Source organism: Macaca mulatta, chromosome 9, assembly GCF_049350105.2.
Source record: "Macaca mulatta isolate MMU2019108-1 chromosome 9, T2T-MMU8v2.0, whole genome shotgun sequence".
NCBI lineage: Eukaryota > Metazoa > Chordata > Mammalia > Primates > Cercopithecidae > Macaca > Macaca mulatta.
Window position 1 is genome coordinate 127,625,503 of NC_133414.1, and position 16,632 is coordinate 127,642,134.

The 16,632-nt window shown below is 36.7% G+C and overlaps 1 protein-coding gene across 4 annotated transcripts in view; it reads left to right on the forward strand.

Moving 5' to 3' along the window:
* The window catches only part of ATRNL1 (attractin like 1), an 831,070-nt gene that overhangs the window by 403,871 nt on the left and 410,567 nt on the right, over positions 1 to 16,632 (forward strand). For all 4 annotated transcript variants that reach the window (XM_002808513.4, XM_015148255.3, XM_015148256.3 and 1 more), the window contains one exon: positions 1,457 to 1,518. In XM_002808513.4, coding sequence (XP_002808559.3) covers positions 1,457 to 1,518 — 62 coding nt within the window. The remainder of the gene's footprint in view (positions 1 to 1,456; positions 1,519 to 16,632) is intronic.

Below are 16,632 nucleotides of genomic sequence, written 5' to 3' on the forward strand. Positions count from 1 at the left end.
TTCAGTATTTTAAACTTTAAAAGATGTTTTTTCTTTAATCTTTTATGATATTTTCACCTATAACCAATCTCCTATGCCAGTATCTTTCTTCAGCCTTTGTATAAGTGTTTCATAATTCAATAGCTTAGAAGCTCGTAGGAAATGAATATTACTATATTTAAGCTTACATGTACATGCCAAAGAATCATTTTCTCAACTTACTGTAATTCTTTACATAAGAAATACTGACATCCCTTATTTTAGAATGCCATTTAAATTCCTTAGTGTTCTTTCCTTGCACTGAAAGCTGGGACAATTATAGGATTCATTTCCTTAGTTTTTCTTCACTCAGGGATCATAATCTCCGGCCACTTGTCCAATTCCTGAAATTGGTTGTTTCATATACTTCACCTGGTTTTCCAGCTGTTTACAGCAGGAGAGAAAACTCATTCCTTTTCAGTAGAAATTCTATTATGTTTTTGAAAGATTTTCATAAAATATTATTAAAAGAAAAAGATTTTAATACCTGAATGGTTTAGCTTCAGCAATGTGAGAAAACTCACTTATACTGACATCTCATTTATACATGATACAGAAGTTTAATAATGTTTATATTGTAACTTTTACATGCCAGAAATTATGGTAATCATTAAATTTGTATTAATTCAGTTAGATTTTCTATAACATTATAAGGTAGATGCTTTTATTATTACCATTCGCATATGGGGAAACTGATAAATAGACTAGTTTTTCAAAATATACAGGGCTAGTAAGTGAAAAGCCACATTACACCATCAGTTATTCTCTATCCAGATGCTATATTGTTGAATGATACACTATAATACTCTTCCTCAAGGCAGATGTTATAGTATGATCTCTATAATGTTAACAGAAATGGAGAATGATTTTAACTTTTTTGGCTAGTTTCACCTTTTAAAATTAACTTCTTATTAACATTAACAAGTTTTAAAATGATGTGACATATTTTATTATTTGAATGGTGTGAAACAAAACATTTGTGTGTGTGTGTGTGTGTATATATATATGTGTGTGTGTGTATATATATATATATATATATATATATATATATATATATATATATGAAGCTTCTCCAGATGAAGATATATAGGGAGAAAATTCCCTATTTTCTTAACTGAGTTGAAAATTTGGGTGTTTTGGTTAGGCATATTTAATCTGTCGTAGTATTTCACATGAAACTCTTAGCATATATCCTTAAAGTAATTTTCTAATCGTTTTTAAAATATTTCATGTCATATTCTATGCTATGACCATCATTAGCAGTTGGATATATTAGGTATTCTAGATGAAGTTTTGATTCCATCACATATTTGATTTATAATATGACAATCCAAATGTCTTGGTGATTTAGAAAAACTATATTTACAAATGTCACAAAGTATCACCACAGGTTTTAGAGAAGAACATACTTTCAATTTTTTTTATTTTGATTTTTCAGATTGCATTCTCACAACACAATACAATCATGGACCTTGTGCAGTTTTTTGTCACCTTCTTCAGGTAAAAGTTTGCTTTGACTGACTTTGAACTTGTCAAGCCTATATTCTGATATATGTGCTGTCAATCTGTTAGATAATTGACCAATTCTGTAACCTTAAAGTATCATAGAGTGTGTCTTGAATAGCTTTATATGCTTAAACATATCCCACAGAGCAGAGGGAACATAGCTGAAGTGTACTTGTGCAAGATTATTTTGCTGTTAACACTATTTAATGGCTAATGGATTCAGTGGAAAGAGGATAACTTTGTGTCCCCCATCACATAAATAATTATAGCCTGTTTTAATTAATGAAATTAACAATGCATGCATCACATGGATTAGTTACATCTACAAGAACTAAACCAATTTGTTTATTTATTAGATAATTTTGTTAATTGTGTGACATATTCATTGTAGGTTCATAAAAAGGGTTCCACAGTGAAGCAACTTTGTAAAATGCTATGTGTCCTAAAGTTAAATAGCGCTCTTTTGGTTGGTTTTCAACTGGCAATCTTTCTCAGAGCTTTTAAAATGCTAATTTGCAATGTGTCATTCTGCAGTAGAGGTTATAGTTTGTAGCATTTGTCAAAACATGAAAACTGTTTTCAGGGAACATTTATTTTCATTTCCATGGGATGTAAATATAGAGACTCTGGGTTAGGAGTTAAAGTTATAGAATGTCTGTGTTATGAGATCGTAGATCCTCTGGATTGGAAGAGATCTTATTTTTGTTAACATTGTTATTCATGTTTGAATTTTATGCTGGTCATTTGGGTGGCTTTGTGCAAATTAGACAAGTATGACTTCTCTTTCTGGCAGATAAAGCCCCACATCATGGCACACAACTTTGAAAATAGTGCAGTATGAATTTTAACCAACACTCATCAACTTGGCTGGGTTGCCATACAGTAAAGACCTGCACAACTCAGTCCTTAGCACAGATGATGTATTTGGAACTTTTCTAAGCACAAAGTAACATCATCTTGTTGATTGTCTTGTCCAGACATCCATAAAGTATTTGAATTTCTAATACCTTATTCACTGGAGTCTGCAAAGATTTTCCATTAAGGGCCAGATAGTAAATATTTTAAAATTTGTGGGCTGTATTGTCTTCATCGCATCTATGCAACTTTTCTTCTATAGTGTTAAAGTGGACAAAGCCAATATGGAAACAAATGGGAGTGGCTGTGTTCCAATAAAACTTTATTATAAAAACACCTACTGGATTGAATTCAGCCTGTGGACATAATTTGCCCAACCACTGATCAGTTTTATGCCTGAATGCCTTTAATGACAGGAAGCTCACCAGCTCCTCAGATAGCATTTTCTATCATCAGATAACAAATTGTTCTTTATAACTGAGCTGAAATCTGTCTCCCTCTGATATCTCTCCTAATTCCTCCATATGGGCCCATATATAACAATTTCAATTTCTCATTTCTATTTACAGCCCTTCAGATTTGTAAACTATTTTCTACAATTCACACATTCCTTGTTCATTTTTCTACTTCTCTTGATAAGAGAAACCTTTGCCATATTGGTCAGTTTACTCTGAAAACAATCATGTTCGTCTATGCACCTTAAAATACTATAATTTCTATAATGTATTTTGATAAACTTATTTATCACTAATATGTGTAAAAAGTTCATTCATACTTTAAATTTGTTCCTTAAAATGAAATTTGAGGAAACATCTCAAATATGTTTAATATTTTATAACTTTTTACTTCAGAAAACAAATGAATTTTAAGGCTATTAACAAAGTTACAATATGGTTTTAGAAAGTACTAGAAGTTACAATTGAACAAGCATTATTGAATGCATTAAAACAACTTTAGTTGTTGTTGTTGTTGTTGTTGTTGTTGAGACAGGTCTCACCCTGTTACCCAGGCTGCTGTGCAGTGTTGCTATTTCGGCTCACTGCAACCTCCACCTCCTGGGTTCAAGCAATTCTCCTGCCTCAGCCTCCTGAGTAGCTGGGATTACAGGCACCTGCCAACACGCCCAGCTAATTTTTGTATTTTTAGTAGATATGGGGTTTCACCATGTTGGCCAAGCTGGTCTTGGTCTCCTGACCTCAGATGATCTGCCCACCTCAGCCTCCCAAAGTGCTGGGATTACAAGTGTGAGCCACCACATCTCGCCTAAAAAAAACTTTTTGATGCAGAATAGTCTTGATGGAAATTCACTGGAAGTTTGGTTAAGTGCAAAATTTCACATAGTTGAATATGTATGTAAATTATTTGAATCTTGAGGTTTTTTATTTTAAGCTTTTGAATTTGTGTGCATATTTAAATTCAATAGCTCTTTTGTTAAGTAAAAGAAAATTACTGTTAATGTGTACCATGTCTTAGAGATGATCCTATTTATTATGTTGTCATCATGGACAATGTAAAATAAAATATTCTAATCTTTGTGTGTGATAAAATATATTTGATGGGTTTTTTGTCATTTAAATTCTTCCAGTAGTGAAATGTAAATTAGATCACTTAAAAATGCATCACTGTTAAGAAAAATATGGACAGGATATTTTGAAGCTTATTAATTATTAAGTTTTATAAAGTTACTGCTAAACTTTAAGAGATTTTAAAACAGGTTAACATTTATGGAGACCCCTCAATCAGGCCATTTTTACTGTTATTGCTGTTATTTTGGTAAAAGAGCTGAGTGTGTCAGCTTTGCAGTTTAGCCATAGTTCTGTAGGGGCCAGTTCTCAAACTCTTTGTTAGATTTTACCTCTATGTTGTGTGTAGTTCAACGTAATTGGGCCAGTACTAGGGAGATCGCTTCCAGACATAGCCTGGCTCTGTTCTTAATGTTTTGTGCCATCTTAAGTAGGTCACTATTTTAGTCTGTTTGTGTTGCTGAAAAGGAATACCTGAGGCTGGGCAATTTATAAAAAGAGGTTTATTTGGCTCATAGTTGTGCTGGCTGTACAAGAAGTAGGGTGCCAGCATGTGCATCTGGTAAGGGTATCAAACTACTTCCACTCATGGCAGAAGAGGAAGGGGAGCTGGCATGTGTAGCAATCACATGGGGAGAGAAGAGGTGAGAGCCAGAGACTCTTTTAAACAGCCAGCTCTCATGGGAACTCATAGAGTGAGAACTCTATGAGTTCATTACCATAGGGACACCACCAAGTCATTCACGAGGGATCTGCCCCTGCAACTCAAACACCTTTCATTAGGCTCAACCTCCGACATTGGGCATCAAATTTCAATATGTGGCTTGGAGGTTCAAATATTAAAATTATAGCATTCTATCCCTGGCCCCTCAAATCCCTCATGTCCTTCTCACATATAAATTATAATCATTTAATCCCAATACTTCCCAGAAGTCTTAACTTGTTTCAGCATCAACTCAGGAGTCCAGGGTCCAAACTCTCACCTGAGACTCAAAGCAAGTTCCTTTCAGCTGTGAGCCTGTAAAATCAAAATCAAGTTATTTATCTCCAAGATACAATGGTGGAACAGATATTGAGTAAACATCTCATTCCAAAAGGGAGAAATTGGTCAAAATATAGTGATAACATGCTGCATGAAAATCCAAAATCTAGCAGGGAAGACATTAAATATTAAAGCTCCAAAATTATCTCCCTTGGTTCCACATCCTGTACCCTGGGAACATGGATGCACCATGGCCCTGCTCTACTAGGCATTTCCCTGGTGGGTACTCTATTCAGGCCCTCCAACCCCATATTTCTGCTCAGCATTGCCTCACTAGCATCTGTCTGCAGCGTCTCCACTCCTATGGCAGGCTTGTGGCTGGGCACTCAGGCTTTTCAATACATCCCCTGGAATCTCAGTGGAAGCTGCCAAGCCTCTACTACTCATACTTTCTAGCCTCCTTCAGTGGCAGCAGGAGCAATACCTGCGGCCATTTGAGCAGTGAGATTTGGGGAACACTTTCTAGAGATGGGACATGACAATGTTGTCCCAAGCCTGTCATCCAAAACCATACCATCTTCTTTGGTCTCTTGGTCTGTGATGGGAAGCCCAGAATTGTGACAGATTTGTGACATGCCTTCAGGGTCTTTCCCCCATTGTCTTTATGAATAGTACCTGACTCCTTTTATTCATGCTACTTTCTTTAACAAGTGTTTGCTACCCCAGCACTCTTGGTGTCCTCTTCTGAAAACACTCTTTGCTTCTCTGCCACATGGCCAGGTTGAAGATTCTACAAACTTTTATTCCTTTTGATTATAAATTCCAACTCTAGGTTATTCATTTGCTCCCACATGTGAACATAAGCTGTTAAAAGCAGCCACATCACTTCTTGAGCACTGCTGCTTGGCATGGACACAATGTAGCAAAGTTATTTGACAGGGTATAACAAAGGTTATCTTTGCTTCAGTTCTGAATTATTTCCTCCTTTCAGTCTGAGACCCTCAACATGGCCTTTACTGTCTACATTTCAATCAGCATTTTGGTCACAGCCACTTAACCAATCTCTAAGATGTCCCAAACTTTCCCTCATTTTCCTATCTTATGAGCATTCCAGTTCCAAACCCACTTTGACATTTTTAGGTATCTTTACAGCAACATGCCACTTCCTGGTACCAGTTTTCTGTCTTAGTCCATTTGTGTTGCTATAAAAGAATACCTGAGGCTGAGTAACCCTATATAAAGGAAAGAGGTTTACTTGGCTCATGGTTCTGCAGATTGTGCAAGAAGTATGGTGTTGGCATTTGCATCTGGTGAGGGCTTCAAGCTGTTTCCATTCATGGTGGAAAAGGAAGGGGAGCTCGTATGTGTAGAGATCACATGGTGAGAAAGTAGGCAAGAGAGAGAGGAGAGAAGTTCCAGACTCTTAAATTACCAGCTCTCATGGGAACATGAGAAACAATGATGGCACCAATCCATTCATGATGGATCTACCCCCATGAACCAAACACCTCCCATTAGGCCCCACCTCTAACATGGGGTGTCAAATTTTAACATTTTATTTGGAGGGTCAAATATCCAAACTATGGCAGTCACCTAGCTTCTCTAAATCTCAGTCCTTTTATTTATTGAACTAAAGGATTTTGTTGTTGTTGTTGTTGTTGCTGTGAAGTAATATAGTAAATGATTCAAAAATTGAAAAGAATTATTTTTTAAATTTGTAAAATGGAAAAGTAGATGTATTTGAGTCAGGAAAGTCTGAATTATTTATTGTAAAGAAATAAATGGAGATTTGGTAGAGACTACTATCCCTGTACCTTTCAGACTTTTAATGGTGGCATTAGTTTTCTATATCACTGGATGACATAACATTTTGCATTTATTAACTTGTCCAGTTGGGGGTAGTTTCAGAGATTACCAGTTGGTCTTTTCCACTATGACTGATCTTATCCTATAACCCTGGACACAGTGTAGGGGTTATTCCAGCTACCTTGTACATCAGGTCTATTTATACACTTAAAGAGTGGGGAAATGACCAAAGGGTGGCTCCATTGACATAGTGGGCACACTGTGAGCAAGAATTTAGTCAGAATTTGTTATGTGCCCCCACCCCCTGAACACCCCAACTCTAATAAGAGGCCAGGATGATATTTTGAATGCCTGGCTGTCTGTGTCGCTTCTACCCTCATGTCCAATAGAAGTCAAAATGTCTGCTTATTCCTCCTGTACTGTCTATATATTCTCATGCATATGCCTGTGTATATAATTAAGTATATGGTGTAGGTATTTTCAGGGATCATTTTACCCACTTTTCAAAATGTTTCAAGGACCTTCCTTCTATAGACTCAATCACCTGATTAGTTAATGGGTTTTGAATTTGAAAATTAGCTGAAATCTGGGAACTGTGAAGAGAAACATGGCCCTCCATTGAAGCAACAACCCTCAGTCTCCTGTTCCTTCATTCTCACTTAAAATGAAACCAGATGTTAAATAGTACCACTGTTAGCTGCCCACCTATTTTGCCCTTCAGAATACCATGCTTTATTAATAATTCCTACAACTCTTTGTGAGCCAACCCTCTTGGCAGTTCATACAGTCTTGTTGATCTAATTATGGTAATTGTGGTTTCTGGATTCTGGCAGTTAAGCACTGACACCTGTCCTCTAACTCTGAGTCTCCATCTTTTTATGGCAGTTAACAAACCTAGCCCTGTGACTATCTCTCCTATTTTCAGGCATGCTCTGTAGAGGAGAGCCAACTCTAAGCCTCCTTATAATACTGGTGCCTCTCTCATCAGCATATTCATAACAGCCTTAATGCATAGGGTGTCCTCTCAGTCCTCCCATGGAACACAACCTGGTAGTTCTTCTGGCCTCATATAATATGAACCATTCCAGCATATCCCCTTCTCTCAGTGTTTTTATAACTTTCTCTTCCATAAACCAGGACAACTCAGGCATTTCAATTTCACTTGTACTGGACATTGCATTTGTCAGGCTTCTACGAGTCACTCTAGCAACAAGTTTGCTCCATTCCCTGGAATCCTCAGTAGGATATTACATCTCTGTGGTCCCTAAAATGTGTACCAAAATCAATGAATTTTTATTTATCCAGTCTTAACATTTCATTGCCCTTTATCAAATATTTAAATCTAGTCATACTTCCACAGCCCCTGCCAGTACATGCTCCTTAAATCTTGCACCTGCTTCAATTGTGCAATCCATTTTCTTTCTTATCAGGCTCAGTTGGGTCATGCTGTGATTTAATCCCACTTATCAGTCTGGCAGCCAAGAAAAGAAGTGGTGACAGCTTGTGAGGGGGCACCTGTTACCTAAGAGAGAAAAGAACTCTTTAGTGTCTTCCAGCATAACAAAATGCTAAGTATTACTAGGAAAGCGGGCGGTAAAACCAACATCTTCAGAAGCATTCATTCAGATATTCCTATCCCATATTTCAGGTTCCTAGGTCTCCTGAACCATGGCCCTTTCGTATAACACAACTTCTTTGACTTAGCATTCTGTCATCTCCGGAACTCTGCAATTCTATAACAATTAGATCATCATCCTGCTGGTCATTCATGTTGGCATTTCTACTGTCAGTCATCAGGGCCTCATTTAAAGCTATGAAAGAGACCCACTGGCTCTTTTATTTAGCCAGTAAGGTTTTTTAATGGCCTTCAGTCTCTCATTATCCCTCTGCAGGTATCAGTACAACGTAATGATAATCAGTCTACTCCACTCTCTTTTGAAGGTGTTTTCCCCATCTTCCAAATGCCTGAATTGCTGTACCTTCAAGTTTTTTCTCTATCAGGGCATTTTCTTAGGTCACTACCGGTGAAATCTAGCAATTTAAGTCTTCTGCCAGGAACTGTGTTCCACCAACATGGATGTTGTCCTCTTAGCCTGCCAGTCAGTGAGTGAATCAGTTCCTCATCTCCATCTTACCTTTTGTTTTCTTGGACCATAAGTCCTCTCAGACACAGAAGCCAAGATGAGATAAGATAAGCAATAAATGTGTTAGGGGAACTCCCTGTAAGGGGAAATTGGGAGAGAGGAGGGGAGATAATGGGAAACCTTTAGACCACAATGCCTACCTGCCTTTGTGAGGGAGAGAAGGAAGAAAGGGAAGGTGAGTGAAAGAGCCTGAGAGTGCAAGGCACTTCTAAGAATGTTTAATGCCAGTGGTGCAGCCTTGAGCAAAAGTCACCCATCAGCGGAGTGTTCCATCTCCCAGGAACAGGCCTGCCTTGGTATCTCTGCCATATTTAGTCCTTGACTAAGGACAGCCCTTGGGAAGCATGGGCTCAGTGTGAATAAAATGATGGATTTCAGAGTGCAGTAGCTGGGGCCACCAGTCAGTTATGCTCTCTGCCATCAGCGATCAAAGAAGTACTTTTTTTTTTTTTCTCTCTGAGATGGGGTCTCACTCTGCCTCCCAGGCTGGAGTGTAGTGACACAATCTCAGTTCACTCAATCTCTGCCTCCCAGGCTCAAGCGATCCTCCCACCTCAGCCTCCCGAGTAGCTGGGACCACAGGTGCCTGCCACCACGCCTGACTAATTTTTTTTTTTTTTTGTATTTTTGGTGGAGACAGGGTTTCGCCATGTTGACCAGGCCGGTCTCAAACTCCTGAGCTCAAGTGATCTGCTCACCTCGGCCTCCCAAAGTGCTGAGATTACAGGTGTGAGCCACCATGCCCGGCCAGAGAAGTATATATCTTAGTGGTTGGCACAATAGTTATTTGTTGTGTGTGATAGTTGATAGAACTGACGTATAAAACCTGTAAAAAATGATTTTGGTAATGTGTTTGTATTTTTTTTTTTGTAGTTTATATTTTTGAGGGTAGATTTTTAAATTTAACTAACTTTCAGTAATATTTATGTCTATGCAGGTTTTTAATTTTTTCTTGACCTAGTTGGTAATTGACTTTTTAATGGAAATTGTCCTCTTTGTTTCATTTTACAAATTCATTGACATATTTACAATATTAATACTCTGAAGTTTTTTCTATATTAGAATTGTGCCTACCCTTTTATTGAGAATTTTGCCTATTTTTCCTTCCTTCCTTCCCTCCCTCCCTCCCTCCCTCCCCTCCTTCTCCTCTTCTCCTTCCTTCCTTCTCCTCTTCTCCTTCCTTCCTTCTCCTCTTCTCCTTCCTTCCCCTTCCTTCCTTCCTTCTCCTTCCGTTCTTTTCCTTCATTCCTTCCTTCCTTTCTTCCTTCCTTCCCCTCCCTCCTTCCCTCCCTTCCCTTTCCTTCCTTCCTTCCCTCCCCTCATTCCCTCCCTCCCTTCCTCCCTCCCTCCCTCCCTTCCTTTCTTCCTTCCTTCCTTCCCCTCCTTCCCTTCCTTCCTTCCTTCCTTCCTTCCTTCCTTCCTTCCTTCCTTCCTTCCTTCCTTCCTTCCTTCCTTCCTTCCTTCCCTCCCTCCCTCCCTCCCTCCCTCTCTTCCCTCCCTCCCTCCCTCCCTCCCTCCCTCCCTTCCTTCCTTTCCTTCCTTCCTTCCTTCCTTCCTTCCTTCCTTCCTTCCTTCCTTCCTTCCTTCCTTCCTTAAAAATAATCTGCTTCAGCTGCTTTCTGTAGACATTAATATGTAGTATGCTGGCCTTATAGAATGATTTAGGAATTGTTCCTTCCTCTTCACTTTTTGGGAAAAGTTTGAGCATTGGTATTAGTTATTTATTAAATGATTGGGTGGAATTTATCAGTGAAGCCATTGAGTTCAGGGCTTCTTTGTTGTGGTATTTTTGATTACTGATTCAATCTCCTTACTGGTTATAGATCTATTCCATTTTCTATTCCTTGGTAGATTTTATGTTTCTGGGGATTTGTCCATTTCACCTAGCTTATCCAATTTATTAGTGTACAGTTGTTCATCATACTCTTCTATAATCATTTTTATTTCTGTAGAATTGGCAATAATGACCCCACTTTCATTTCTAAATTTAGTAATTTGAGTTTTCTTTCTCTTTTATTTTTTTTAGTCAGTCTAACTAAAGGTTTGCCAATTTTGTTGCTCTTTTTCAAGAATCAACTTTTGGTATTGTTGATTTTCTCTATTGTTTTTCTATTTTCTTTATTGTTTATCTTGCTCTAATATTTATGATTTCCTTCATTCTGCTACCTTTGAATTTAGTTTGTTCTTTTTCTAGTCCTTTAAGTTGTAAAGTTAAGTTGTGTATTTGAGATCTTTCTTCTTTTTTAGTATATTTATAGTTAAAAATTTCCCTTTTATCACTGCTTTGCAGGGTTCCATGAGTTTTGGTATGTTGTGTTTTAATTTTCACATTTCTCTAAATATTTTCTAATTTCATTGTGATTTTGTCTTTCATCCATTGATCAAGTGTGTGTTGGTAATTTCCATATATTTTTTAATGTTCAAGTTTTTCTTCTGTTATTGATTTCTAACTTTATCCCGCTGTGGGTGGCAAAGACACTTTGTACATTTATAATTTATATTTTAAAATCTTTCAAGATATAATTTATTACCTAACATATATTCTGTCCTGGAGAATGTCTCCTGTGCCCTTCAGGAGAATATGTATTCTGTTGTTTTTATATAGAGTATCCTGTATATATCTATTAGATCTTGGTGGTTTATTGCATTGCTCTAGACCTCTGTTTCTTTTTTTTATCTTCTGTCTGATTGTTCTATCCTTTACTGAGAGTGGAGTTGAATTATTGTTTTAATCGTTTGGATTTCTCTTTGTTCCTATTGTTACTTTTTGCATTAAAGAACATTTTTAGCATCAATATAGTATTTCTTTATTAGAATGTGTCTGTGTCTTTTTGCATATCTTTTAACATTTTTTCTGTTGTTATATTTTGTGTGTGTTTCTTTTATACCAAAAATATCTGGATGTTTTTGTTTTGTTTTAATAATCTGAGAATCTCTTAATTTTATGTGACAGGGAAATAAATGGAAATTTTCTTTTTTCTTCTCTCTGATTTTTATTAATTGAGTGAGCTTCCAATATTCTTTTATTTTCCTTTTAGCAGTTTAGGAATTATAGTTTTATATTTTTTATTTAATGATTACTCTTAAATTTTAACAAGCGTATTTCCCTAACTAACAATAATATTAATCGGTATCTCTTTTATCCTCCTGAATCGTATAGGAGAACTAAAAATCTTTAACATTTTTACTTTTACTTATCATTGTCTAATTTTTAAACATATTTTCCAATTTCTAATTTTAATTTGTGTTTTATTTGGTGATACAATTCATATATAATAGAATCCACCAATTGAAAGTGCACAGTTATTCTTCACCCATTATCGCAATCAATTTTAGAACATGTCATCATCCCCAAAAGAAGCCATGTACTCATCGGTAGTCACTCCTCTCCCTCTCACATACCCCTAGTTCTGAAAAATCGCTAATCTACTCTCTGTCCATAGATTTGCCTATTCTGGACATCTTATGTAAATGGAATCATACAATAAATACGTGTTCTTTTGTGACTGGTTACTTTCATTTAGCACAATGTTTCTTATCCATAACATAGTATGGATCAGTACTTCGTTTCTTTTTATTGCTGAATAGTAATTCATCTTATGTGTATAACACATTTTATTTCTCTATTTATTAGTTGATTGTTATTTGGGTTCTTCTTTATTCACTGTTGTGAATAATACTACTATGAACATTTGTGTATAAGTTTTTATGTGGATGTATGTTTTCATTTCTCTTAAGTATATAATTAGGAGTAGAACTGTTGATCACATGGTAACTCTAGGTTAAACATTGTGATAAACTGCCAAGCTTTTTCTAAAGAAGACGTATCATTTTATAATCTTACCAGCAAGGGTCAGACATTCATTTTTTCCACATTCTTACTAAAGTTTGTATTAACTGCCTTTCTTATAGCCATCTTGGTGGGCATAAAGTGGTGAGAGATGATGCATATTTAGATGAATTAAAAATGAAAGATTAGAAGAATCTAAAGAATACAACAGGCAAAGAAATAATAAGAGTTAAGCACTTGAAAAAAACAATCAAAGATGGCTACATGGAAGCAAGCATGCACGTGGGCAGAATAATGCAAAGCTAAGTATGGTGTTCATGATTCGGGAAAAATAAGACATTTAATCATGTTGTACATAAAGATATTCTGAAAGAGAAAAAAGAAGAAAATGTAACTCCCTAGAGAAAAAAGTAAACCTAATTTAGTCACAGAATCTCTATATCAAAGTGGTATAATCCTGGTATATTTGCCAGAAAGTTTTTTAAAAATGGGTAAAGGCACTGTGAAGAATTACAAATACATGTAAGTCCCCGTTTAAAAAAATGAGATTATAATGATGGATATGTGAATGGAAATGAGACCTGAAGATATGGATTTTGCTAAGTAGAAACAATACATGATTTCTTACAGTATTGGAAGTTTACTTAGGAATTTTCTCCATGGTTTTGTTGTGGAATAAAGTAGCTATTTAGGACCGAACTGTTCTTGTAAAGCAAAATATTTAATGCACTGGGAGTAAACTAGTGACGGTACGTTTTCTTGCAACTTAGTCAAACCGGTGTTCACCATCTAGTTTACAAAGTTGAGGTTTAGTGTACTAGATGCTGAAATAGATTTCTCCGAGAGTCATGTCAGTAACTTTACACTTTGACTTAAATATTGCTTTACACCTCAAACTTAACATGCTTTAAATTGAATTTACTGTACTGGCAAACTTTCTTTTTTTCCAGTTTTCTGTAGCTCAGTTATAGGTGTCACTGTTTAACTCACTTGAATACTTGGGACTCATTGAAATCCTCTTTCCTTAATACTCTACATGAACCCCAGTTCTACCTTCTTTCTATCAATATATTGTATGTAAATTAGCCAAAGTGGTTATTTTAAACATACATTATTAACTCCACTGTTTAAAAGCTTCCTTTTACCTGTATAATTCAAAGCATAAGTATTCTCATACTTAAATATACCAGTCACTTTTTCATTGTTAGACGGGGCAGTGGTTAATTACTTGCCTTTTTTTCCAGCATATTTTTGGTCCTTATTGTGTGTTTGTTTTTTACTTCTGTTGGAAGCATTTAAAAATTTCTGTGCAGTAAAATTCCTTTTGAGGGGAGTACAGTTGTGTGAGTTTTAACACATGGATCATTTGTTATAATTACCGGCTCTCCCAGGATACAGAATAATTCCAAAGCCCCAGTGAATACCCCATACCTTCTTTGCAGTTAGACTTTCTCCCCACCCATACACCCTGGCAACCATTGACCTGATCTCTGTTCTCACAGTTTTGCCTTTTCCTGAATGTCATTCAAATGGCTTCTTTCCCTTAGCCTACTGCATTTAAGATTCATCCAAGGCAGTTTTTTGTATCAATAGTCCATTTCATTTCACTGCTAAGTAGTATTTCATTATACGGATATATCACACTTTGTTTACCCATTCACCCATTGAGAGATATGGATTGTTACATTTTTTGGTATTTATGAATAATGCTGCATGATCAACATACATACAAGTTTTACACAAACATAAGTTTTCATTTCTCTAGCATAAATACCTGGAAGTAGGGTTGCTGGATCACAGGGTGGATATGTATTCATCTTTATAATTACTGCCACTGTTTTTCAGAGAGTGACTGCACAATTTTGTGTTGCAACCAGCAAAGCTCAGGGTTCCAGTTGTTGCACATTCTCACCAGTGCTTGGTCCTGTCAACATTTTTTATTTTAGCCATTCTGATAGATGTGCAGTGGTATCTTGTGGTAATTTTAATTTGCATTTCCTTAATGGCTAATGACATTGAATATGTTTTCATGTGCTTATTAGTTATACTTTCATTTTCTTTGGTGAAGTATTTTTCAAATCTTTTGCCTATTTTTAATTGCTTTTTAGTTTTGCTTTTTATTTTTGAATATTGAATGTTTTTTGTATATTCTGGATACAACTCTTTTTGCCAGATGTGATTTGCAAATATTTTCCCTCAGTCTTTGAATTGTCTTTTCATTCTCTTAATGGTATCTTTAATGTAGTGAAAAGTTTTAGTTTTTATAAAATTCAATTTAATGCACTTTTAAAAAATTGATTATGCTGTTGATGTCATATCCAAGGACTCTCCCTAACTCAAGTTTACATAGATTTCTTTCTAAGAGTTTTATACAATTATGCACTACATAACATTTTGGCCAAAGACCACATATATGATAGTACTTATAAGATTATATTACTGTATGTTTACTGTACCTTTTCTATGTTTAGATATGTTTAGATACACAAAAACCATTGTGTTATAATTACCTACAGTATTCAATACAGTAACATGCTATATAGATTTTTACCCTAGTAACAATAAGCTATACCAATGGCTTTCATGTGTAGTAGGGTATACCATCAATGTTTTTGTTTGTTTGTTTGTTTGTTGACACAGAGTCTCTCTCTGTCACCAGGCTGGAGTGCAGTGGCGCAGTCTTGGCTCACTGCAAGCTCCCCCTCCTGGGTTCACACCGTTCTCCTGCCTCAGCCTCCCAAGTAGCTGGGATTATAGGTGCCCACCACCACACCCAGCTAGTGTTTTGTATTTTTAGTAGAGAAGGGGTTTCACTGTGTTAGCCAGGATGGTCTCCATCTCCTGACCTCGTGATCCTCCTGCCTTGGCCTCCCAAAGTGCTGGGATTACAGGCATGAGCCACCGCGCCTGGCCACCATCAGTGTTTGTTTAAGCACACTCTAAGATGTTTGCACAGCGATGAAATTTGTCTAATGATGCATTTCTTAGAACATATCCCCATTGTTAAGTGACACGTGACTGTATTTTTATGTTGTACATTTAGATCTGTGATCTGTTTCAGTTATTTTTTGTTTATGTTGAGGTGTAATTCAATGCTGATTATTCCATATGTGGATATCCAGTTGTTCCACCATGATTTGTTATAAAACTATCCTTTCCATTTTGAAATGCTTTTGCAACTTTGTCAAACATTCACCATAGGGTTCCAGTCCCGGGTAAGAGTGTGTAAACACACGTCTCTTTTTCTCTAACTGAACTCAACCATAAAACCTGGACAAAATTCATGGGCAGCTATTTGGTATATGATATCAGCAGGCAGAGCAGAGAACACCTGAATTCAAAGTACTGTTGAACTGTCTAGAAGTTTGCCATTTTTCCCCTTTAGTGCCCCCTGACCTGAAGTCAATGCAATTTGAAACTTGAAAGTAACTACTATAGTTTGGACAGGGAAAAGTCCTCTAGTTCTGGCCCATGATGTGGAAAAGGGAACTCTTAAACTCAGAGAGAATGAGGGAGACCTCCCTTCCATTTTTCCCTTTCCTGAATTCACTCACCCATACCCCAGTCAGTTGAAGCAGGAACATGGGCAGCAGCAAACTGGCTCACAGCAGGAAGCAGTAAGAACCAAAATCCCAAGGGAAAGGAATATTCTTCTAATCATAGGGGAGCTCTGGTCACAGAGAGCCAAGATAAACCCTGTTGATTTCCTTCTTATCTGTCCTCCCAGCACAAAACGTGGCGCGATAGGAAAAGGGTGTAGTTTCTGGCCATATGATGGAAAAGTAGAGCCCACAAAACCAGAAAGGACCTGAGAGATAATGGAGATAGAAAAGCCTTCCCATCAAATGCTTTATAAACTTCTGGGATCACCCCTGAGCTGCCTGTGTGCTAATCTGATCCTAATTAACATTATCATACCAAAGAATTTGAGAACTGAGCTCTGCTTTGAACTCAGGTAGAACTCTGCTTTGGCCCTGGACTGAACAGTGGGTGACCCTCCTGCTGGAC